Source organism: Xenopus laevis, chromosome 1S (genome assembly GCF_017654675.1).
Source record: "Xenopus laevis strain J_2021 chromosome 1S, Xenopus_laevis_v10.1, whole genome shotgun sequence".
NCBI lineage: Eukaryota > Metazoa > Chordata > Amphibia > Anura > Pipidae > Xenopus > Xenopus laevis.
In genome coordinates this window covers 104679291-104705715 of record NC_054372.1, presented here as the reverse complement: position 1 = coordinate 104705715, position 26425 = coordinate 104679291, and the positions used below count along the sequence as shown (strand labels likewise).

General features: G+C 37.8%; 1 protein-coding gene and 1 long non-coding RNA gene across 6 annotated transcripts; both read right to left on the bottom strand.

Moving 5' to 3' along the window:
* Positions 1–5450: 5450 nt before the first annotated feature.
* On the bottom strand, positions 5451–10682 carry LOC108703696. 3 transcript variants are annotated; one of them, XR_005965001.1, is made up of 4 exons: positions 8182–10682; positions 7961–8073; positions 6913–7085; positions 5451–6423 (listed from the first exon to the last, which is right to left on the bottom strand). It is a non-coding gene; the product is annotated as an uncharacterized LOC108703696 (long non-coding RNA). The 3 variants fall into 3 exon arrangements; XR_005965002.1 differs by having other exon boundaries at positions 5451–7085; positions 8182–8351; positions 8600–10682; XR_005965000.1 differs by having other exon boundaries at positions 5451–7085.
* Positions 10683–19489: 8807 nt separating this feature from the next.
* thap1.S (THAP domain containing, apoptosis associated protein 1 S homeolog) lies at positions 19490–25496 on the bottom strand. Of its 3 annotated transcripts, XR_005963985.1 has the most exons (4): positions 24912–25057; positions 23650–23845; positions 19923–20412; positions 19490–19877 (listed from the first exon to the last, which is right to left on the bottom strand). XR_005963985.1 is itself a non-coding variant. In XM_018239832.2 (3 exons), the coding sequence occupies exons 1-3, from the start codon at positions 24923–24925 to the stop codon at positions 20002–20004; spliced, it is 621 nt and encodes a 206-aa protein (XP_018095321.1). In that variant the 5' UTR covers positions 24926–25057; the 3' UTR covers positions 19490–20001.
* Between the last annotated feature and the right edge of the window lie 929 nt (positions 25497–26425).

The following is a 26425-nucleotide window of genomic DNA, read 5'->3' as shown; positions in this document are numbered from 1 at the left end:
TACATGTTTATGTGCAGGTGTGATATTAGAGAAATTGCTGGTTCCTCTTTCTTTGTTACAGATAGTTTGATAAAGCTTTTTACCCAACATTGCTTTCTCTTGACCCCTACTCTCATATAAAGCAAAATATAATGGATTTATTTTTGCTTTCTTTCTCTAGACATCAGCAGGCGGAACTAAACTTTAGCAATTATAGCTTCTCGGGTTTCTATATTACATCAATGGCAATTCTAACTGTAGTATCACACAAGGCTGTTATCATTCTGTTAACAAAGATCTCAAATAAATAAAGGAACTGTTCTGCATAAACACCTCCAGTATTATTTATTGAAAATTAATGAATACATCTGCTACAAAAAAAACGGCAAAAAGAATGCTATTGCGCAAGGTTTCACTTTTAATCAGGTGCTTGTTGCAGAAAAAATTTTGTATTGCAGAAGTGTTGAGGTGTCTGGCGTATGGTTGCCACCTCACCACTTTAAAACCAAACACATATGGAATCCACAGCCAGCATGGCTAATTAGCAATTCATTAAGATGCAGGATGCAGACAGAACTGATTTATGTGCAGCCATGCATCTAAATGAATTGCTAATTAGCCATGCTGGCTGCAGATTCCATATTTCCTGTTCCTTTCACATGGCAGTGGGCAACAATGGGTTAATCCCTCCTGCCATGCAAATGGCACAGGAAATACCAAATAAATTCCTGACTTCCTCCCCCGGCCGCCATCTTTTTTTCTCCTGTCGCTCCCCCCAGACGTGCCAGAGAAAGTACCTCTCCTTTCCTGAGGTCCCAGGCCGAGGTTCCAAACCCTTTTGTGTGCCCAGGGAAGTCCAAATGTGGACTAAGGCCAAATGGTGCTGTTTGACGCTGTCAGCCGCAATGCTGGTGATCCGGCGCATGCGCAATAAGACGTCGGTGTTTCCTCCGGTTCCAAGATGGCGCGGGAGTATCTGCACATGCGCGAACTTACGCGAACCCGGAAGTGGCGTGAAAAGTTTAAAAAAACAGCGCGAAAAGGAACCGAAAGCCATTTAAACTTCAATTTTGTGGGTGTTTGTATCCCCTATGCTGCCTGGTGTTGGTAAGGCTAGTGTAAGCTGCTTGTGCCATTTGTGCTTTCAGAAGGGTGCTGTGTAAGTAGACAGATGGTTACCTATACAGTTTGTGAGCCTGTATGATACTTATATGCCATAAAAAAAAAATTATTCCTTAGGCACCATCCAAAAATATTTCACCGTCTGGGAAAATGTAACAATTGGTGTGAAATTAATGGAACCAATTTCCAAGAAATTTCAGAAATTCAGATTGTAGAATTCCTGCAAAAAGGCATGGAATTTAAGTTAAGAGCTTCCACGCTTAAAGGACAAATCACTGCAATATCACATTTCACTGAGATATCCTGGGCAAACAAACCTCTGATCAAAAGATTTTTCCTGGGACTTAAAATTTTTTACCTATATCCAGACCGCAAGTCCATCCTTGGGACCTGAGTCTAGTCTTAGAAGCTCTAACAAGAGAACCGTTTGAACCTATAGCCGAAATTCCAATGAAAATGTTAAACCTAAAAATGTGTTTTCTGCTCGCAAACACATCGGCAAGAAGAGTGGGAGAACTGCATGTGCTATCTGTTAGTCCAGGAAAATTTCGTTTTTGCAGGACAAAGTAGTCTTGAGAACAGCGCATAGGTTTATCCCAAAAGTAGTGTCAGATTTCTATGTGACACAGGAAATAACAGTACCTTCTTTTTTTCCCAATCCGGAAAACAGTGAAGAAGAAAAGTGGCACACTCTGGACGTAGTCAGATGTATCCTAACTTACCTGGACAGAGTGAGCAGCTTTAGGAAAACAGACTCCCTCTTGGTTATTCCTGAAGGAAAAAAACGGGACCAGCATCCTGCAAAATCCACTATTGCGGTATGGATAAAAGAATGCATCAGATCAGCAAACTCTGTCAATTCCAGCACAGTACCTGCTAACATCAAGGCACACTCAACGAGAGGAATTGCAGCATCCTGGGCTTTTCAAGCCAGAACCTCATCTGAAGACATCTGCAAGGCTGCAGTATGGTCTTCGTTTCACACTTTCCTGAAACATTACAAATTTGATGTTTTTATGAGCAAATCTACGACTTTTGGAACGGCCGTTCTGAAATCTGTTAAGGGTCAAAAATAAAAGAAATACCCTCCCTAGCATTATGTAGTTGTTGCTTTTGTACATCCCATTGTTGCCCACTGCCATGTGAAAGGAACAGGAAAAGCGAAAATCATATCATACTTACCGAGATTTTCCTTTCCTGGACTGGAACATGACAGTGGGCATGGCTTCCCACCCTCGTAAGGGGAGACTCCAAGAGAAACAAGATGGCGGCCGGGGGAGGAAGTCAGGAATTTATTTGGTATTTACTGTCCCATTTGCATGGCAGGAGGGATTAACCCATTGTTGCCCACTGCCATGTTCCAAGTATGATATGATTTTCGCTTGTGTTTGGTTTTAAAGGGGCGAGGTTGCAACCATAGTTTGGCATTAAAATGGTATTAGTGATTATCCGGGAGCAAGCCTGTTGCACCTATTGATGCAGCCCACTGTGGGAAACCTAGAATTCAAAGGGACAGTACTTTTAAGGTGTCATTTGTACCAATAAGCGCAATTACACATCATTTTTCACACTGAATGAACAGGAGAAATAATGCAAATGCATAGGGACAATATGTAGACACAAGTATCTTTAAAGTGGACCTGTCACCCAGATGTAAAAAGTGGTATAATAAAAGTCCTTTACAAATTAATCATGAAATCCAATTTTTTTTTTGCATTAAAACATCCCTTCCTGTTATAAATACATTTAAAGATTTCAGCTGTCAATCATATATTGCCTGCCCTTCCTCTATGCCTTACTTTCATTTTCCATTTTGCATTTCCTACATGGCCTGCTCATAGTCTATAATAGTGTAGCTAGTAGGCATGACCATCATAAACAAGGTTTTAAAAGGTGTTACAAAGCTTATATCAATAGCAGTGTCCACAAAATGGCTGCTGCCTGCTTGCTGTGAATTCCAAGGCAGGTGGCAACAATGATTTAAATAATTTATATAATGTAACAAAAGTTATTTTGCTTAACAAACACAATAGATACGAATTTGGAATTATTTCTTAGGGTGACAGGTCCCCTTTAATAAATAGCATCAATATGCACAAAGCACATTCACCCATGTGTGTGTCTGTGCCAAGTTAATCTATTGGCATGAATGTTTTTAAATATGGGAAACCAAAAGTTATTCAAAGGCATTCGTACACTATGTTACATTGTTATCTTTAACTCACTGGGTTACAATTGTACATCTCTGGTTATTGCATGTTGTTCAACTAATACTGTTGAGATCTGTAATCTAGCTTCATATGGTGAAGAATATATAGCTATGAAATTACAAACACCCTTGCATTAGTTGTTCTTTACTCTACAAGTATTTCTAAATATGTATTGACCATCAATCTGAGATTCCTCTTTGTGTAAATATAAATTCTGAGTTCAATTCTAACCATTTATTTACTATTTGCAAGGAGTTTGTAAGATCTCCTTGTGTCTGCGAGGGTTCCTCCTACACTCCAATACATACAGGCAGGATAATTGGCTGATAATAGTGTGTGTGAATGTGATAGGGACCTTTTTTACAAAACACTATTGTGTATAATTCTTCGTCTTGAAGGAGGAGACTTATCATGACTGGTAACATACCAAAGGTGGGTACTTGTAGATGATGGCATTCTTGATGCCAATAGGCAATGCACTTTGTGTGTCGGCATCTCTTGCATTGACAAGGTGGATATACAATTCAGCATAGTCTAGCTATTCAAAACAAAATCAATGCGATATAAGAAACAATGTAATGTATTTTGTACATACATTTAACAATAGTTTATAAGTGAGCATTAGGCATCCCCAGTCCATATTTCTACTACTGGTCAATCTGGTCTTGCTCTGGCAGAGGCAGGGCAATATGGAAAACATAATTTCATAAGCTCTGTGATTTCATAACACTCCATTTGATAAAATAAAAGGTAAGATATTAAGAATTTTTTCTGTAGTATTGCAATAACAGGGCAGAGAGCTGGCTATACCTTGCATCTTATATTTAATACAGTAAAGCAGTCATGATTTAGTTGCGAGTGCAGATGAGCATGTTTTCAAGTACCGATATAAATATTTTTATTGGAATGCAATCATGAGATTTGCACTGCACCTTTCAATCATAAATAAGCTCTACAATGTATATACATTGTAGTAGAGTGTGTTTGGCTTTTGATGTCTCCCCGAGGATTGAGATATGCTCCAGGAATGGAGTTGATAAACAAAGAATGTGTTCTCTGTTTAAGGATTGTAATGGCCAGAAACTCCATTCCCCGGGTCCAGTGCAGTCATTGGAGCTCACCTTCCAAAGGAAAGCTGTCCCGTGGAAAGGATATTTAAAGTTAATTTGTATGTTAGACAGAATCTCTCAGCAGGGCACAGCAGGTAGGAGAACCGGCTGTGTGGGGAACTCCCAGAGGGGCTAGGAGTGCTGCCTATGTCTGCACGAAGCAGAAAGTGACCGTGAAGTTACTGACATTATGACTCTGGCTAAGAGTCTGGATAAGAGAGTGAGGGAAGCCATGAGGCTGAACATTCGGGATAAGAGTACTGTAAGTACAGAGGTGAGCCAAACTTGAGTTTTGTTTTGCTGGTAGCCCACAAGGGGCCCAGTCTAGTAAGGGACTTCTTCAAATGTGTGAAGGTAGCACCCAGTGAGCAAGGTTTTTATTTTCATGGTTTGTTTGTGCTGAATTGTCCACTCCTGGGCTTGAATTTATTGCCTATTTGTGAAAAGGCAAAATATCTGATGTAGCGCCCAGTGAGCAAGGTTTTTATTTTCATGGTTTGTTTGTGCTGAATTGTCCACTCCTGGGCTTGAATTTATTGCCTATTTGTGAAAAGGCAAAATATCTGATGTTGAAAAGCTGTTGTACTGTCTGCCAGAGGTTTGTGTTTGAATCTTGGAAGAATAAACCTGTGTTTTTTCTCTGAAGAGCTGTGGCGTGACTGTCTTACTACTCCTTTTCCAGCTTGTCATACCATGTACCATTATATCTTTCACTAGGCCCTATCGGGGCGGACCAAGTCGACTGGGCACCCTGGGCAACCCGGTGGCCACCTCGTCCCCTGTGCTCGCGCAAACGTGTGCATGTACATGTAGTTATGTTTCTGTAGGAACAAGCGGAGTTGAGTTGAGACTAGGAGTAAGCAAAAGGATTTTCAAGAAGTGCCTACCAGCTTTATAATCCTTTCCCACACTTAAATCTGACTGCAATCATTTTCATTTTTACATTTCATATAGGAGTTACACAAATTTTCCTCATAGAACAACCATGATAAATAGTAATAAATGAAATACCAGGACACAGATTTCTTTTTGGACAAAGAAATAGTTTTTATTGAATGTTCAGATTTCGACTTTCACATATTGTTTTTATTGAGGTGGATAAATTGTAGCTTTTAACTGTAATATTCTGGTGAGCCCAACAGGGGTCACTACACACGTATTTATATAATATGGCTGTTTGGCTATCATGGTATGCTTATGATTAAGGGATTGATTCCTGAAATGTGTAAATTGCAGGAAATGCATCAGAAACACCCCTGACCTTTATTGCAACAGTAGGAATAATTATGCTCTGGAAATTATTCATAAAGTCTTTTAAAAATAAGAACACTATCCCCCATGAGTAATTTAACAAAGTTTGTTCAGGTAAAGTAACACATAGCAACCAATAAATTGTTTTCTTTGAAATAGGTAACCAGTAAATGCTATCTGCTGATCGTTGCTATAGATTATTAGACCTATGGTTAATGTTGCACCTTTTATTACATAACTCCCTTAGGCTTTACAATATATTATTAATTTCCCAATTGTAAAAATAGGCACCTGTGGTACAGCATTTAGCGCTCCCAGGAGCGGATTTCTCCTCACGGTGCCCGTAGGCCAGTGTTCTCCGGCGCCTCCTCCCTCCTGTAGAATTGCGCGCATTCGCATCTTTTCGCACTGGAGCACTTAGCGTCTATAGCGCGTTCAGTGTTCCAGAACATCACAAACTACCAATGCAGCTGGGCAGCATGTCGCCCCTTAGTTTATGCCGCCCTAGGCGCGGGCCTATGCGGCCTCGCTGCAAGTCCGGGTCTGAGCACTACCGTTGTCAGGAAAGGTTTGACTGGAAGGATACGAATTTGGACTTCCCACTGACCACTTATCACTCAGTTTTGGTATCAAAAATGTAAATTTTAACCCATCCGCGGGGGATTAATCGGCTCACTTCATGGCTGTAGGGATCATATCCTCAAGTTGGCTGGAGCACCATTATCAATTATATATTTGGTGAGGGTTGTACTCTAAAATAAAAAGTAAGACAAAAAATTTACACGACATGGTAACAATACCTGTTTTCAGTTAAAGTGGATTCAAAGGGGCACATTCACTTTTAAGGACAAGTCGTCAGCATTTTAACAACTTTAATGCATTTCCGGCAGACAAAATATGATATTACTGACATAAGATTGAGCTTCATTTTATCAGTTCGCCTGGTCTGAGGTAGCGAAGTCAACTCTGGTGAAATTGGTAACGTTCAGTAAAATTCAAACTTTACTGAATTTGTGAATTAACGACTGCTAGCCAGAGCGAAAAGTCGCCTGGCAATAAAGTGCGAACAAACACTAGTGACGGTCCCATTCCCTAGCGAATTGTCGACTGCACCAGTCAGTAAATTGGCAATGCCCCTGAGGATGGGATTTCTGGCGAAAGTCGCTCGTTTTAGCCACCTCGCCCTTTAGTAAATCTGCCCCAATGACACTTATGTACAGCTCAGTGATAGCACAATTTACCATTCCCATTCTGCACCGTGCTATATTTGCCATTCTGTTGTCTTATGTCCCAATCACTGGCCTGTTTGAGGTTATACAATTTGCTACTTTTCATTTGGTCTTCATTATTTATTTAATTATTTACGTTTTTCTTCTGAATCTTTCCAGCTTTCTGATGGAGATCACTGACTCCTCTGTAAAGATACAAATGTATTGTTATTGATACTGTTAATTATTCATCTTTATATTTAGGCCCTCTCCTATTCATATTCCAGTCTCTTATTCAAGTCAGTGCATGGTTTCTAGGGTAATGCAGACCCTAGCAACCAGATTGCTTACATAGCAATCTAGAGAGCTGTTGAATTAAAAAGTCAAATATCACAAAACTACAAATAATAAAAATAAAATAAAACCGATTGCAAATTGTCTCAGACTATCACTCTCTGTAGAGAATAATAAACTTATGTTTTTCGTACCAGCCAAGGCCCTAGATACCATTAATCTGCCAGTAAAATTCCTTAAAATTTTACATGTACCCCATATACAGCATGTTAATCTGTTGTTTCATGGCTGCTAAAAGAAACTCATTCTTTTGTTCTTGAGATTTTAAATGTTTTAGAATTATTTCAAGGTAGCTTGTATTCCTGATTTGAGCTGTTATTTCATTTAGTCTCTGGACAATATCTACAATAAAGAAGTTTCAAAACGGACAGAAGCAGATTATTAAATCGACATCCTAGATTTAATCTAAATCCTACTTTATCTAAAACAGTGACTAGAGCATTTTATTTTGAAAATATTTTTAATGAAATGCTGATCAGATATAGCCCCTTCTCCTTCTGCATTGTATACATGCTTCTCAGGGCTAAGTGTAATATGCAGAAGCTTTAACTGCTTATTCTACTTCTGCCATTAGTCAAGATGAAAATCTTGCATCAAGCAACATTTGAACAGATTGATTTTTACTGATGAATTTCTGGTATTCTATCCAAAATTGCAGCTCTTTTAATGCAGACACTATACTTCACTAAGAATGATTTATTATGAGGAAACTTGTCATTTGTCTTACCATTGCATTGTTTTTCTAGAATTTTATTTTCAGTCATCATTTCATGTATTTGCTGTCTGTGAGGTAAAGCAGCTGTGCTTCATGGTCTTTTGTCCTGTGGGATTTTCATTAACCTGAAAGCACAAGTAAAGATAATGAATGCACCATACCTATAGGCATTTCCATTAGCTTGGCCTCTAAGTATGCACTATTTACTGCAGAAAAACAGATTCTCTACCTACCAGATTAGAGCAAGTACTTGCTTCCCACGAACATTAACAGGGGCTTTGGGTTGTACTTCCATGCATTTTGGGCCTCTCAGGCAGATACATAGTAGTAAAAACAATTCCTGTTGCAGATGGGGGCACTTTAAGTTAGGGATCACTTGGGAATACTGAAATAAGAGCAGCATCTGCCATAGGAAGGGAATAACACAATAAGAAAATGAAGGATGTATATTTTGACCACTACTATTCTCCATGAAGGCCACAAATATAACAATGTGCATTTAACCATCCATTTAATGGGTAGCAAAAAAAATCCTCAGAACTCATAAGACTTTGCCCAGTTATGTAACACTTTGTATTTGCAGGTAAGTTAAACATAATGCATGTATATGATGTCTAGTTAGAGGTGGAAGCATACTGTATAACGAATTACCTCCTGTCTTCCTCTTTCAGCTTATCCTCTGTTTCTGTTATATATAAAGGAAAATGGCTCAAATGTCCTCAAGGTGTTGTTTCATTACAGTATCTTCCAAGTATCTTCCGCGTAAACAGGGAGTCTGTTATTTGAAGGTCACTGCAGAGCTCAGCTAGCTCTAAATAAGAATGCCTGTACTTTGTGCATTTATAAAAAGCTATAAAAATAGATTGCATAAAACAGCTCATATGCAAAACTCTGCTTCATGTAAAAAAAATATTTTAATAATAATAATAATAGTAATAATATACTTTTTAGTAGTATGTCATTGGGTAATCATAAATAGAAAATTTCCATTTTAAGTAATATAAGCCGCCCTTTGGAATACTACGCACACGAACAAAGCAAACATACAGTACGTTAGTTCATAAGAGCCAAGTACAAAATACAAGTTTTATCTTTGGCTTCCAAACTTCTTCTTGTTACAGTTAAAACTACAGTATTTCTCGTCAGGTGATCTCTGAGGCAACACAGAGATCAAGCGAAAAGACCTAAAAGTGCAATATTTACTTATATGTATATGCCAATTTGGTAAGATTATTTAATATGTCGCTTAATATACTGTTAACTTTCTCTTGCTTATGTATTTATTTTGGGATATCGTTTTCCTTTAATAGCTACATGTAGTCTTCTCTTCCAGTGTTTCACTCATTTTATGAGACTTCAGTTGTTTTTCAGGCTTTCTTCTTTAATAGAGCCTGTTAACCTAAACAAAGCACATATTGCAAAGTATTTTAAGCCTGAATAAAAATGAATACAATTAACACCCAATCTTAAAATATAGGATACTTTTGAAGGCATAGATGGAAACAAAAACTATTGGTATAGCAGCAAAGGAGCCTCACAAAGTTGGGTACTTTAAGAGACACTAACACCAAAACCCAAGGGGACTCATACCCACATCTGGCCAATGGTGGTGAGGAGTTATAGATCACGGGCAATAATTATTTCTTTATTTTTAGATTATCCACGCAACAAAAAGTGAAATGGTGGGTGGATAGAAAAGAACCAAACCATAAATTGTGGTGGTGTATGAAGGGATGCATTGCCTTTGCAGGGTTTGCGGAAGGGAGGTGAAATGGTTTTGTATCATTATATAAACCCACTCCCTTTCCCAGCATAATGAGTAAAGAATATCAGAATAATTGTAATAATTTAATTTAAATTACTTTAAGCATATCTGTTGGTTTGTTGCATCAATCTTTTCAAAAAACTACACGGCATGTAAGTACGTTAATTGAATCATCTTCATTTAGATCATATGTTATATTGTTGGTGTTTCTCCTGCAGTTAGCAGCTGCGGTCTTAAATGTTGCTTTCTAAATTTCTGATCCATTTTAAAGCTTCTTACCGAAGGATACACTACTTAGCATGAGTCACACTTCAGTGAAACACACTGACAATCTCTTTTTATTTAGGAAATATAAGGCTCAAGGAACACAGGTATTTATGATTGCAGTGAACTGCAGTGATAAACAGTAAGGGGCTTATGTAACAAAAGGTGTAACATTTGCTCTGGTCTAATCATTTATAGCAGGGCTGTCCAATTGTCGGCCCACAACCATCCCTTGTGTGGCCCCCCACCTACCTGCTGTGTCTGCTTACCACGTGTAAATTTTAAATGGTATCACTACAGAGATTAGCTGGCCCCGGCATTGTTTAAACCTCAAATTCAGACTAATCCCTTGTATTGTTCACACCCGTGATCCCCCTGCATTGTTCACACTTGTGACACCTCTATTGTTCACACCACATTGTTGACCTGTTTACACTTTATGCTAATGGGGCACCAGCACTGTGTCACTGTATGTAGTACATTTTAGAGTTGTCCTGATAGGTTTCCCTGTCTCTAGTGCTGTTCTGCCTTCCATTTGCTCCGTATGTGCCCTGCTCTGCCTGTGTGTTCCATGCTCTGCCTGATGGTGCCCTTATCTGTCTGTGTGTTTCCTGCTCTGTCTGTGTATGCCCTACTCTGTCTACATGTGCCCTGCTCTGCCTGTTTGTACTCTGCTCTGCCTGTGTGTGCCATACTCTGCCCATACGTGCCCTGCTCTGCCTGTGGAACATAAGCCTGGTTCTTTTGTTAGCATTTGAAAATAAATTATTGTTAGGGGCCCCTAAAGTGTTTAATCATGTGCTGGGAATGCAGTGTTATCCAAGGGGAAGAGGAGGCATATGGATTTAACGGTATGTCTTAACTTTTTTCACATGAGTGATAAGTGATATCCCTGCAGTGAGCACCAACCATTTGGTTTTTTGGTGTGCTACCACAATTATGTGGTAACATGGGTGTGGTTTAAAAACAGGGAGTGGTCAACACTGGCTTCCATTATCAGCCCTCCACTATGTAGGCCAGAAAAATTTCGGCCCTCTGTACCACAGAAGTTGGACAGCACTGATCTATAGCAACTCATCAACAAATAGCAGTTATTGGCTGTCTGCTTAAAAGCAAACACGTGGAACTCTCCTTGTTCGCTATAGGAGCCAAATAGATTGTAGTACCTCCACTGGGCTTGTACATTACACACAATCCCTGCCTTTGTAAAATACAATTATTTTAGCATCTTTTCTAGCATCTTACTCCAGGACTCCCCTAGGCTGTATGGTCCTAGCTCCAACCTGTCCACCTTTGCACACACACACACACACCCCTGCCCCCCACCTCATGAATGTGTGCGTTGTGTGTCCCCAGTTCTCTTTAGGGATGTGGTTGGGTGGCATGCCTTTGTGGTATTGTCACAAATCCGGGCCTGCCTCAGAAATAGTGATCAGTTAGGCGAGTCTGCAATTTCTGCCTGATTAACATTCTACATAGTACAAACTATTAGTTATTAGGATCATGAAATACTGTATATATTTTTTATTAAAGGAGTTGTTCACCTTTGAGGTAACTTTTAATTTGATGTAGAAAGGGATAGTCTGAGACAATTTGCAATTGGTTTTCATTTTTTTATTGCGGATTTTGCGTTATTTAGCTTTTTATTCAGGAGCTCTTGATTTGAATAAGATACTAGAATATAAATATGAATAGAAGAGGCCTCCTTAGAGAGATGAGTAATACAAAGTACCAATAGCTATATATTTGTAGCCTTAAAGAGCAATTTTAGATTAAGTCAGTGACCCCCATTTGAAAGCTGGAATGAGTCAAAAGAAGAAGGCAAATAATTCAAAAACGATAAAAAAGAAAAAATGAAGGCCAATGGCAAAGTTGCTTAGAATTTGCCATTTTATGACATACTAAAAATTACCTTAAAGGTGAAGGACCCCTTTAAGAAAGCCATACTTGTGATTTCTGATGAAAAGAAACTGATGCAAACTTCTCAAACATATTATGGCATAATTTAAAATAAAAAATTGTTTTACTAGTTTAGCCACACATAAACCATTTTTACTGTATATTTACATAGTTGGGTTGAAAAAGTCCATAAAGTACAACCCCTCTAAAGGACTCCAAGAGCATATATGTGTATGGGGATCCGTTATCTGGAAATTCATAATCCAGAAAGCTCCAAATTACGGGAAGGCCATCTGACATAGATGCCATTTTACCCAAATAATACAAATTTTTAAAAAATATTTTTCTCTGTAATATTAAAACCGTACCTGTACCTTGTACTGATCCAAAGTAAGATATTATTCATTCTTATTGGAAGCAAAACCATCCTATTGAGTTAATTTAATGTTTAAATGATTTTCTAGTAGACTTATGTAAGAAGATCCGAATGATGGAAAGATCCTTTATCTGGAGAACCCCAGGTCCCAAGCATTCTGGATAACAGGTCTCATATCTGTATGTAGTGGAGTTGATCTCCACAATTTACTTTCTCTTTTAATTTCATCTCTCCTACTTCTTTCCCTCTCCCTTTTTTTCTTCTAATATAAATGTTAATATATACAACTCCTTTCAATATTAATTCTGTATTATTGAAAATGTTAATAAAAAACCCAAGCACAGAGCCAACTGCAATACAAAAAGAAAGTTTGCTACACTTTTTTGGTTACTCAAAAAAAATGACTTCATGTGCAGATACAATTAGTATTAGAAAACGATTCATTTTCTAATGGCGAATAATGTTTCCATCAAATTGTGACACCTAGGCAGTTTACCATTCTGAATTTGTACCAGCTGATCTCAAGGAAGTCTTTACTGTATTGTCAGTCAAGTATAGGACAGGAGAATTGCTGGCAGGAAATAAAAGAAAACAGATGCTTTTAGCCTGTGTTCATTTATATTTGAGGGCCTATATTTATTTATGGATGTTGCAAAAGCTGTGTTATTCTCTGAAGACTAGTCATCAAGTGCAGAAATTCTCGACACTTTAATAACATAGTCGTGACAAACTGCTGGGCTCCTAGGCCTGTTTTTATTTACTGATTGATAAGCCTTTACAAATATAGTTTTTGCAAGCTGAAAGGGCATTTTGAAAAAAAATGCCACTTTATAAACCTGAAATAAAATTTTAGGGATAATACACCATTTTATCCTACATGCCATTTTGTGTTAAAATGATAAAAAAAACAAGCTCATTTAGAATGTTAGAATACGACAAATAGCCAATACTACAAACTTTATAAGACAATTGTGCTTTCTATTGTATGCACACAAATCAACAGGGCTGGCTAGGTGATCCTCCACCCTGGCAGATGTGATCAAGGTAGGGTAACATAAATTAAAAAAAAAAAAAAAATTGTCATAAAAAAACACTAAGACAAATTAAACGTTCAAATCGCAAAGTCTCTATTAAGAAATAACTTACTGAAACTCCGCTTGTGCTTCTCTTCAGAAAAGGCGACAAGGCAGCGATCCACCGTGCGGCGCTCGATTTCTCCTCCCTGGTTATCTCCTATAAGGAAGGCAGGGAGAAGAAATCGAGCCCCACTATGGATCGCCTGATCGCTTTCTGAAGAAAATACACAGAAAAGAACTACAATACCAGTTGGATAACCAGATGGAGCTATACATTGGAATATGGGACACCTGGATATTAAACAGACTTATTATTATATTATTATTATTACTAACTGGGCAATGGACAAAGTCCCCCCTACTCCCTAGGTAACCATATTGTTACAATCCGACATAGTAAGCCTGTTCCTAACAAGACGACAGACTGAGGTGGTTAATGTGTCTGGACTTAGAGAGCACAAAGTGTTATTTCACTCTCATTTTCTTTGTATTTCCATACATTTATTTCTTAATTTCTTTCTTTTTTTCCCCTTCTCTTGCTTTTCTCTCTCTTTCAAGCTGGGTTGCATTCATATCCATCCTGGGCCGCAGGTTGGACACCCCTGTCTTAAGTCAAGTGTCTAAGTGCTGCTAAAACTAAAAGAATTGGCTGGGAGACTTTACTTTCCCTTTAGATCAGGGGTCCCCAACCTTTTTTACCCGTGAGCCACATTCAAAAATAAAAAGAGTTGGAGAGCAACACAGGCATGTACAACATTCCTGGGGTGCCAAATAAGGACTGTTATTGGCTATTTGGTGGTCCCTATGTGCACTGGCAGCCTACAGGAGGCTCTATATAGCAGTACACCTGGTTTTTATGCAACCAAAACTTGCCTTCAAGCCAGGAATTCCAAACTAGGCACCTGCTTTGAGGCCACTGTTTTTGTTTAATCAGTGTTTTGTTAATGAGGCTTTTAAACTTATAGGGTTAGACAGAACATGTGCCCTGACTATAAAATGCTAATCCCTATTAATATGCTAATTCTTCCCCAATGCATTAAAGCAGTTCCCCTGGTATTTGCCCCACACTTTTTCCTCAGACTGACAGAAATACCATATATCACTCCAGAGGATGCTCTTTCACTACCCCTGTGTGTGAGTGACCCCTTTGCAAATGTTCACATTAGACATGGGTCGAAATTCTGCATTTTCCCATTTGCAATTTTTTTCACAAAACTGCAGCAAAAAAATTGCAGAAAAACATGAGAAAACATTCATCCAATACATTTGGAGAGAAAAAAACTTGAATAAACATGCCCATTGAATTTAATGCATATAGAGGCACATTTATCAAGGGTTGAATTTGATTTTAAACTCGACTGGAGGGTTATTTAACAAAAAAATAGAAATAGAATTTGCTTTTAATTCAACCAAAATCTCCGAATAAAATTTGAATGTCAGGAAAGCTACAAACATCTCCAAATTGGTCACTGGTTTTAGATGGCTAATAGTCAATTTTGAATTCTTAAAGGGCCAGAGTTTGAAAAATCTTGAAAATCTAATAACTCAAAAACCACAAATAATTACTATTAAAACCAATTGCAAATTGTCTTAGCATATCACTCTCTACATCATACTAAAAGATAACTCAAAGGTGAACAACCCCTTTAAGTAACTCAAATGAATCTACTAAAAGACTCCTGTGTGTTAAAGGGATACTGTCATGGGAACATTTTTTTATTTCAAAATGAATCAGATACTAGTGCTACTCAAGCAGAATTCTGCACTGAAATCCATTTCTCAAAAGAGCAAACAGATTTTTTTTTATATTCAATTTTGAAATCTGACATGGGGCTAGACATTTTGTCAATTTCCCAGCTGCCCCATGTCATGTGACTTGTGCCTGCACTTTAGGAGAGAAATGCTTTTTGGCAGGCTGCTGTTTTTCCTTCTCAATGTAACTGAATGTGTCTCAGTGAGACATGGGTTTTTACTACTGAGTGTTGTTCTTAGATCTACCAGGCAGCTGTTATCTTGTGTTAGGGAGCTGTTATCTGGTTACCTTCCCAATGTTCTTTTGTTTGGCTGCTGGGGGGAAAAAGGGAGGGGGTGATATCACTCTAACTTGCAGTACAGCAGTAAAGAGTGATTGAAGTTTATCAGAGCACAAGTCACATAACTTGGGGCAGCTGGGAAACTGACAATATGTCTAGCCCCATGTCAGATTTCAAAATTGAATATAAAAAAATCTGTTTGCTCTTTTGAGAAATGGATTTCAGTGCAGAATTCTGCTGGAGCAGCACTATTAACTGATTCATTTTGAATTTTTTTTTCCCATGACAGTATCCCTTTAATAATGCAAAGCTTTGAATAAGCCATGTACTAGCAATAAAGATCATAATCTGTTGTTACGTTACAACAATGAAGTGGTGTGCCTCCGTCAATACTTCATGAAAACAGATCTGCTGACAGCAGTGCTGTATCCACTGTAAAAGCCCAAGCCCTTTGTAGGCTGTGGTTGGAATTTTTAAAAACAGTGGTTTGCACCTATTTTTGTAATTTGTAAATGAACCCTTATGTCAAAGCCAGAGACAATCATATACATATGAGAAACACATGATGAAATCACACAAAATAAACGAATAATGCAGATGGTTACCATTTCTTTAGGTGTCTGTGGTTGCCTTGCCAGACCAATGTCTCCACCAATACAGAACTTTTCTCTATGTTTTTCCAGTAACAAAGAAGATTTCAAAGTCATGTTGCTACAATCTTAAATAGCCATTCATTGTGATCCGAAATCCCAGGACTAATGATGAACAATATTAAGCAGCAAAGCTCTATTCACTGGACTTATAGCAGCTTGGAAATCAGACACAGTGTGTCTACATAGATCCATTTGATAAGCTTATGTATGCCTCCAGTAAACAAAATATTAATTTTAAACACTGTTGTGTATCAATCGGTTAGTCTTAAAAATTATACAAATAAGATCTCTAAGGCTGCAGCAAGTGACAATGCTTGTGGGAGTTTCTCTCTGTTACTGTATGCTAACAATGAATGTTGGATAGCAAACTGTGTTTGTGTGTAATTAGCTTTTCACTCAATGTACTCATGCATGCAGCTTTAGCAGACACTTGAGCACCACCTGCCGGCAGACAGACATATAGACACACATACACCTATATATATGTGTGTATACAGTATAGTAAAAAAGGAAAGTTGTGCTCACCACTAAATCTTAAACCATTAGGAGGGGGTGCTAAGAGGCTGTGATCACAAAATTCATACAGACAAATACAAGAAGTCCTCTGCACCCATTATCAATGTATTAAGTACACTAAGACCATACCTCCCAACATTTTGGAAGTAAAAAGAGGGACAAAATTTTTTTTCACACGAACAGCGAATTTTTTGACCACACCCCTTTCTGTGGCCACACCCCTAATTACCATGTTCATTTTACATAATTTGGCAGGTTATGAAAGTTTGAAAATAATTCTCCTTATCTAAACTGTCTCAAAATTGTTACAAAGTATCTTATTTGCACCTGTTAGGTGTTCTGGGCTCCCTGCATAAAAGCCAATTAAGTGAGAAACTGTTTCTTTTTCTGGCTGTTCAGTGCAGAGAAAATAGGGACTTTCCAGTACAAATGAGGGACTGCAGGATGAGCTGTCAAAAGAGGGACTGTCCCTCCTAAAAAGGGACAGTTGGGAGGTATGCCAAGACCTTTTGAGGGATATATAATACAAGGCTCTAAGGGGGTTATTTATCAAGATTCAAATTAGAAATTTTGCTACAATTAGAATTATTTTGCACAAAATCTCACAAATTCCAGTGAGTCATTTGACAAATTACATCACTAAGCTCCAATTATAACCAATGACATCACTAAGCTCTGTTTATAGTGAATAAACCCTTATCATAAAATATAGGGATATTCTAAGTCACTGAGGCGTTCCATGAACATATAAAAGCATGAGGCCAAAGTCCAAGTGCTTTTATAAAGGGCATGGAACTTGGTGACTTTTAACATCCTCAAATTTCACAATACAATTAGGGGCCGATTCACTAAGGGTCAAATATCGAGGGTTAATTAACCCTCGATATTCGACTAGGAACTAAAATCCTTCGACTTCGAATATCGAAGTCAAAGGATTTAGCGCAGATAGTTCGATCGAACGATCGAAGGATAATTCCTTCGATCGAACGATTAAATCCTTTGAATCGAACGATTCGAAGGATTTAAATCCAACGATCGAAGGAATATCCTTTGATCAAAAAAAGTTAGCCAAGCCTATGGGGACCTTCCCCATAGGCTAACATTGACTTCGGTAGCTTTTAGATGGCGAACTAGGGGGTCGAAGTTTTTTTTAAAGAGACAGTACTTCGCCTATCGAATGGTCGAATAGTCGAACGATTTTTACTTCGAATCCTTCGATAGTCGTAGTCGAAGGTCGAAGTAGCCCATTCGATGGTCAAAGTAGCCCAAAAAAACTTCAAAGTCGAAGTTTTTTAACTTCGAATCCTTCACTCGAAGTTAGTGAATCGGCCACTTATATTATTATAATACACAAGTTTAATTATTACAAAACTAAGCACAGGATATTCATGGCTCTTGTGTATTATAAAACTATAAATGCTTTTGGGGAACTCCATAAAACATAACTTAAGCTTTTTGAAAAGTAAACACAATTTCAAGCAACTTTGCATTTCACATATAACAGAACCCAATAGGTGTGAAAATGTACAAAACAGTTCGAACAATTGAGCAATCAGGGCAGATCATTAAAATGAAAGCTGAAACATACATGATAAAGCAAGGTACATAATGCAGTGAGGTGAAAACCCAGTTAAATAGGTAAAAGGAAAATCAACAAGATTAGGTTAACAAAAAAAAAGTTATAATTATTAAAAACGTTTTTGCCAATTTTGCATAACAGGTCTCCAGTATATGTATGTTATATCCTAGATGCAATATTGATTTCTTTCCTCATTAAAGGGGTTGTTCACCTTTAAAATTAACTTTTAGTATGGAGTGACAACTTGCAATTGGTTTTAATTTTTTATTATTTGTGGTTTTTAAATTAGTGTAGCTTTTAATTCAGCAGTTTACCGTTTCATCAATCTGGTTCCTAGGGTCAGTGGTGTAACTACCGGGGGAGCAAGGGGTGCGATTGGGCCAGGGCCCGCACCCCCTCGGGCCCCCCCAGCAGCTGGCACGCCACTAGTAAATAGGAAATGCGGCCGTACGGAGGGGGGCAGGGCCCGGCAGCACGTCACGCGCCAGGGCCCGCCCCCCTCTAGTTACGTCTCTGGCTAGGGTCCAAATTACCCTAGTAACCACACACTGATTTGAATAGGAGGCTGGAATATTAATAGGAGATGGCCTAAATAGAAAGATGAGTAATAAAAAGTAGCACTAACAACACAAGTGCAGCCTTACAGAGCATTTATTTTTGAGATAAGGCCAGTGACCCCCATTTGAAAGCTGGAAAAAGAGTCAGAAAAAGAAAGAAAATTAAAAACTCTAAAAAAAAAACGAAGACCAATTGAAAAGTTGCTTATAAGCCATTCTATAACATTCTAAATATTAACCCCTATAATGTCCCTACATCAACAACACCAAGGAGTATATTTTTATACTGTGAAAATAGACCTTGATACAGTCTTCTAGAGTGAAATTCTGCCACGTGGTGACCTCAAGTTCACCATTTATATTTCTGGTTATTTTGAAATGTTTATGTAGTGAAGAATGAAAAGTATGGCAAAGTATTTCTAAAGCTCTTTATAACAATTCCTTTGATGCATAGTTGCATTCAGCTTTTTGTATTCTTAAATATTTTTGGTTCTGTATCGTTCTAGTGTAAAATTTTGCTGAATATCTGCTTAAGCATATATTTTAAATAGGGATGGGCGAATTTTTTCACCTTGTTTCGCCGCGGAATTGACGCTCATAGACTTGCATGGCTTCGTGCAACAAAAAAAAAAAAGCAGTGCGTCAAAAAAAATTAGCCGCGCGACAAGATTTTTTTGATGCCCATAGACTTTAATGGGCGACGGCGCCATTTCGCCGGTGGTGAATTTTTGGCGAAATGAAACGGGTCAAATTCGCCCATCCCTAATTTTAAATTCTGCTAGTATCGAATAGGTGGTTTGCAAAGAAGAATCATAACACATGATACTGTTTGTATCGGATTTATTTTTTTTAAAGTTATTAACTGGCTAAAGAAAAGGCATGCAAAAATGCTGTTGGAGGCCTTAATGGCAAATCAATTCCAAAGACATATAATAGCAATTGCTTTGTCTTACAGAAATCATGTTAATACCAAACTTACAAAAACTGAAGGTTAAACTGAACATTTAATAGTATATACATATATTCTGGTGTGATGATCACAACAGCAGCATGAAATTATATCCAACAGATTAACGTCAGATTTAAAAATACGAAAACAAACTCTAGCAACTGAAAATAATTTGCTCTATTTTACTGATAAAAAGAGATTTTGCTTTTAATATTTCATACTCAAAGTGTCATTTGGGCTAGATTTGAAAACTTTGACAGTAAAGATGCAGTTAATAGAAAACTTGAGTTGTTATAAGCATGTTGTATTAAAATAAACAGGAACATTTTTAGCAAAGCAATTATAGTAAAAAAAAAAATCACTATATTGTAGTATTGGTAGTAAAGTTACAGAATGATTTCCTTATATGTTATTTCTGGAGTCAGTTCTTTGTATTCATTTTCATTTAAGACTTCATAATAATTACCAGGAAAGATAACGTAGCCAGATCCCTTGGCTTCCCTATATTCAGAAACCTCTTTCTCTAGTTTTTCCAGACTCCGCTCCTGCCTCCGACATTTCTGGTTAGCGATCTTGAGCTTTTTTCTGAGTTTGTCAACTTGTTCTTCGAGCTGCTGTATCCTTCTCCTCTGATGAACAGTATCTTCCACTGTATAATTGTGGTCACAAATTACTGCAATATGACTTGGTGTATACAGAGGAGGGAGTAGCAATCCAATAGCAGGATCTACTTCAGGAACAGCAGGGACTGGTTCTAGTTCAGCTGGCAGCTGCTCTTTTTTAACAGCTTTTCCCATCTAGTGCAAAAAAAGTATAAAAAAGTATATATATGTCAGAAGCAATGGTGCACTCCGTTAACACAGGTATTTTTTGGGTGCCAGCACAAATTTATCCAATAGCAAGAAGATTGCGGCATTTATGATGCAAGAACAAAAAAAGAAGGTTTATTAGCCTCAACGTTTAATAATGCTTCATTTACATTATGTTTACTATTATGTTCTGTAGCACTATACAGAGATTTCAGTACTTCACTGAAAAAAAGAGAAAAGTAGAGCAGGCACTCCAAAACAATCCAAATGCAGACTAATGGTGTGTTTGTGTATTGTCCTATGGCTACAACTTGGTACGCATGTGATGTGCAAGTACCTACTTGCAGATTCAGCCTTGCCTAAAGAGACCTTCTTCATCTCCTCCACTCACAGTGACTGCATGTGATCTCTTACTAACTTTTACACTCTATAATTTCTCACTCTCTCGATTTTTTCTTTTTCTGACAAAAAAAGAATGCAGGGATTACATAATATGTTAATTTTTCATAAGGTGCCTTTGTCTACTAAAGCAAATTTCTTCATATCCACATTATGTGATAATCAAGACAGTAAATTACAACTAGTAGAGTCTAACTGACATTCATGGTGCAAACAATTTTACCATTGAGTGCATAAGCTCATATACTGTAGGCGTGGTCTTAAAAAGCAGTTTAAACCTAATATGCATCTCTACAGTTTTCTTACCTGGTTCTATATATAGATATATAATTAACTGTTATGTAACCCAGACTTCAAATGTTATTATACTTACAAGCCTTTACTTGAAGAAAACATTTTGGGAAATTACTTTAAGATTATTAAAGATAAATCGAATAAAAAGAACAACCTGAAATAAATTTTACTGAACATATGAGATTTATAGTAAAGATCTGCACCAATAAAAAATTAAACTGAAAAGGAACCTGCACCAACAAGATTACTTTTGGTTACATGCATTACAATGATAGGATTTCTGCCTTTGCCTGAATAAAATATCAGCCAGTATGGGTGATAAGGTCCCATCACAGAGGTGGTGACCTCGCCTAATGGGTCTGAAGAGCTGACAATGTGATAGGGGCAGGAAATGAGGACTTCAAGATTGGGGATGGCAGGGGGTCACTATCCCACTGAACTTTGAAGCCAGGGCATACAAATTGTGGACAAAAAAATTGTGTGAAAGCACAATTTTGTCATTCTGACCTGCAAACGTAGGTTTGAAATTGTGCACAAAAGCAGTTTTTTTTCACACACAGCAGAGAAGAAAGTGTTAACATTGGTGAGGGGGCTGGGCAGAAGAAGAGAAAATTTCAAATTTATTGTCAAATATGATAGTCATTTTTTTATATTGGCCCCAGCCTCAGATGCAGATTTACTGGCTAGGCCAGTGTCAACCCGTGGGATGACACAGGAGAAGGAGGATATTTTGTGGAATGAACTGATTGGTGAGACGATCATATATGTGTGTTAGTTTATTTCTGTATTTATTTAGTGTGCATTCGTTGAAGGTAATGTAATTTTGTTTAAACAAAACAAAATAATAAACATGTCTATTAAATAAACAAGTGCCACTGGTTTTTTTTGAGCTTACTCTATAGCAGTGATTCCCAACCAGTAGCTTGTGAGCAACAAGTTGCTCCCCAACCTCTTGAAAGTTGCTCTCAGTGGCCTAAAAGCAAGTGCTTATTTTTGAATTCCTGGCTTGGAGGCAATGTATGTTTGCATAAAATCCAGATGTACTGCCAAACAGAGCCTCCTGCAGGCTGCCAGTCCACATAGCTAATATAATACCAATAATATAATACCAATAGCTAATCACAACCATTATTTGGCACCACCCAGGAACATTTTTCATGCTTGTGTTGCTCCCCAAATCTTTTTACATCTGAATGTTGCTCACGGGGGAAAAAGGGGACCCCTGCTCTATAGGTTTATATCAATATATTCCGTTTTATTTTCTATTTATATTAATATATATTCAATTTAGAAAATCAGCAATAAATGTTACAAGTGCAGAAGAGTTAAATTATTCAATGGTATTATCATCCCTAAGGTATGTTTCCCACCACGGACTCCATACTTTGTCAAATTTGCCAGAGATACCTCTAGCTTCTTAGTTCATAGACATTACAGAGTTCACTAAATTAAATATTACACTATGTTTCACTATGGACTCCAATAATAAAATAAATGTCACACGGTTTAAAACTGCCTATTGACTTTGTTTCACAACTTTCCAGTGAAGTTTTATGGGTCAGATTGCCCATGACTAATTATTATACATAAAGCAGTAGGACACAAAACCTCAACCTTATGGGCGATAGGCACCAAGTCTACCACACCTAAAAATACACTATAGTGAAAAGTACTTGTGGGGAAACTAGGATAGCTGCTAAAGAAGTCATTACTTGGAACCAGAAAGCCGGGCAGGCCCAGATTATATATTGGCGGGGGGAAGGGGAGGGTCTTTTTAATTTGTATGGCGTCTCTAAGGAAGAGCAAAGCGTTACAGTAGAAGCATGCAACGGGGATTGGAATGGAAGAGTGTTTTGAATGTGGGTATGTACATTTACGTGTATAAATGTTTGAGTGATATTAAAAACTAAAAAACTACTTTTCAAAATATTAATGTACATTAAAAGTTACATATAGGTCATGTTGATAGCTTTTCATTGATAGATCTGTATTTGTAAGCAAGTGTTACTTGAAGTTCCTAAACCTGACTGTTTTGCTAACCTGACTCTCTTCTTAAATGCTCATTTAAGAGTTTCTAATGCTAACAGACTACTACTACACAAATACTACAGTCCCCTCATTAAATAAAATAAGAGATCATATAGACAATGTAAAAGTAATTTTATGGCAAAATGATAAATATAATGCAAAGATAATGTCATGATAGATGTAAAACAAAAGGTTTAATTTCTGGTGTCAGTATTTCTTTGGATGCGAGCATGCAAATTTGATCTAGTGTATGTAGCAGTAGTATCAGTGGGATGTGAATGTGGGCATGCATAAAGTCATACGTTCGTATACAATATTGTGTATGTCAGAATTGAGGGTGAGTAAAGATTTTAGTGTAAGATTGCAAAACGTATCATTGAAAGATCATCTATTTATTGCAGCATTATGTAATTATGTGTTTGAAATTCTTTGAAACCTCACCTTGATTTATGCCTGTAAATAAAAAAAAAAACTGTTTTGGGAAGCATTCCTTGATTTTCTTACCTTTTTCTTTATTTCTGCAAGTGCAAATACTGTTGGTACAGCATTATCCTTGAGAAGTTTATTGTTGCATTCTCTTTTAAAGCAATCAGCTGTAAAATGGTCAGAGCAAATGCTACTGTACTTTGTCGGTTTAAAGTCAGCTCTTCGTACAGCAGCTTCCCATTTCTTACAGAGTAACGGACGTTTAAGGGGAAACCTTTTGGGCCAAAAAAAAGTACATTTTCACTACATGCAAAAGAACAACAACTAAAGATGCAGAAGTCTGCAAATATTTATGCAATTTAAAATTAAAAATAATAAGGGAATAAAAAAAGATTAAACATATACATTCTTGTAAAGACATGCTGAAAGTGTTACATGGTTTGCAGCATCCAGAATATTCTGAGCAATAGCCAAAATTTCACGGGCCTCGAATTTGGGCTCTGATAAATTAAAGAGACTGCATGCTAGATTGGTTACTAGCACAATACAGAATACCTTTAAATAAAAGCAACACAATAAAGGGATTAAAGGAACAGTTCAGTGTAAAAATAAAAGCTGGATTAAATAGATAACGTGTCCAAAATAAAAAATGTTTCTAATGTATTTAGTCATCCAAAAATTGAATGTATAAAGGCTGGAGTGAGCGGATGTGTAACATAACAGAACAGAATTCAACTTTCTGCTTTTCAGCTCTATAACTTTGAGCTAGTCAGCGACTTGAAGGGGGGCCACATGGGACATATCTATTCAGTGAGTTTGCAATTGATCCTCAGCATTCAGCTCAGATTCAAAAGCAACAGTTATGACCCATATGGCCCTCCCCCAAGTTACTGGTAACCAATCAGTGGAAACCAAGAGAGCTGAAAAGCAGGAAGTAGTGTTCTGTTCTGTTAGACATCCAGTGACTACAGCCTTTATTGATTACATTTTTGCCTAACTATATTATTATTTTTTTTTGGACAGGCTAACGATTGATCCATATTGGAGTAAACAGCTCTAGACACTGTCTCTGTTTGTTTAGGATAGCAGCAGCCATATTAGCTTAGTGTGACACCCCTTCCTGCCTAAGTCTCTCCATGCCCACTCATAACTCTGAGTTCAGATTACAGGGGAGGGGGAGGAGGGACCCCGACCCCCTGATCAACTTGGAGCACTGCCTCTAAATCATAATAGGGTTTAGAAAAATATGAACTGTCTGTTTTTTTTTTGCCTCTCACAATCACAATATACACGTGAACGAAATACACTTATTTAAATAAAATGTTGAGTGTCTGACATACAAGTGTCCGTCCATATTTACTACGTAGAATACAACCAAGATATTGGTTGAAACATTACTCTTCTCCCACTTGACCTTATTTACTTCACAACTCCAAACACTGGACACTACTAACACACAGAAACACAAGCGAGGCAGCACATTCCCAGTCCGTACCACGTGGTATCGGCAAGCGTCTAGCATTAGAACAAGCATTGAGCTTTGCGCATGCGTTTCTCGCTTCTGGGGACCGGGAATACTATCCAGCTAAATATTACCGGAAAAAGCGCAAAGAAAAGAAAAAAACACTCACTTATGAAAGGAGATGGGTCTATCTTTATCGTAGCGATTCTTGCAACCGTAAGCTGAGCACGATTGCACCATTTTGTCTGACGCGCCCAGTTTCTTCAGATACAGATGGTGCTCCCTTATCGCACCTTTAAATGCTCGACGGATTTTCCGATTATTGCTTACGCTTCTCGATGTGATAGCTTGCTGGCTAAGGTTGCGAGCGGTACCGAATTAATTTACAGTAATTTTGGAGGGAGTTAGTGAATTGCGCTCCTCCCGGCTCCAAGATGGCTGACAGCGCTTCAGTTTGGCGTCACGTTCGCTTAGAGTTAGGTGTATTCCGATTCGCTAGTATGTGCCACGTGGTGGAATGTTTGCTCCGCCTAGTCTTGTGTTTACGTAGTAATTGAGTTAAGGAGCCTGGGTTGCTTTACGTTTCTGTATCAGGTTGACTGGTTTCCAGCCAAATTGGGTTAATAATTTAAAGCCCAGGCGGGGTTTGAAAGTACAAACTAGCCAAGGTACGGATTTGGGCTACTTTTTGGGCCTTTGGCTGGTTTTTACTTTTTTCTTGCCCTAATGTGCCAAGCCTGTGTCTCCCAGAGCATGTTGGGTAATGTAGTCTTTGTTTAACAATATGCCGACTGCCAAGTTTAATGTTAATACTACTATACCCAGTATGCAATTGGACTGACTTGTGTAGAATTCGGGAGTTAGTAGATCTTGGGCTCTGTACCCCAGTCCCCCGGCACTCTTAAGCATTCTCTCGTTTTCCAGTGACTTTCCTCAATTTCAGACAATTTTGGGGCAATAATCTGCTGGCCACCAAAATGTCTAGAGGTTGACCTTTTTTACAATTATTTATTTAACTTGTATATGATTTAGGGCCTTATGGGACCCATATACCTCCTGAGCCCCCCACTGTAGTTACGCTTTGCTTCATGGAAAAATGTGCAAATCATTGAAAATTGAAAAAGGCGGATTTTCACATCTATTCATTTATTTTTAAGACTTTTTTTTTGGCTGCACATATTGTGCTATTTTGGGCTACTTTTGAAGTGCCTCTAGTTTTCAGCTGGTTTTGTAGCTGACTTTGGCTGGTTTTGAAAATTAGACCTGGCAACCCTGTTCTGTATGGAAGGAGTAGGTTACTTGTGGTAATGATTGGTGAGCGTGAGTGTTAGACTTTAAAGCATAAGTACACCTTTAAAATAAGTGAATGTAAAATGGATGAGGGTGCTATTC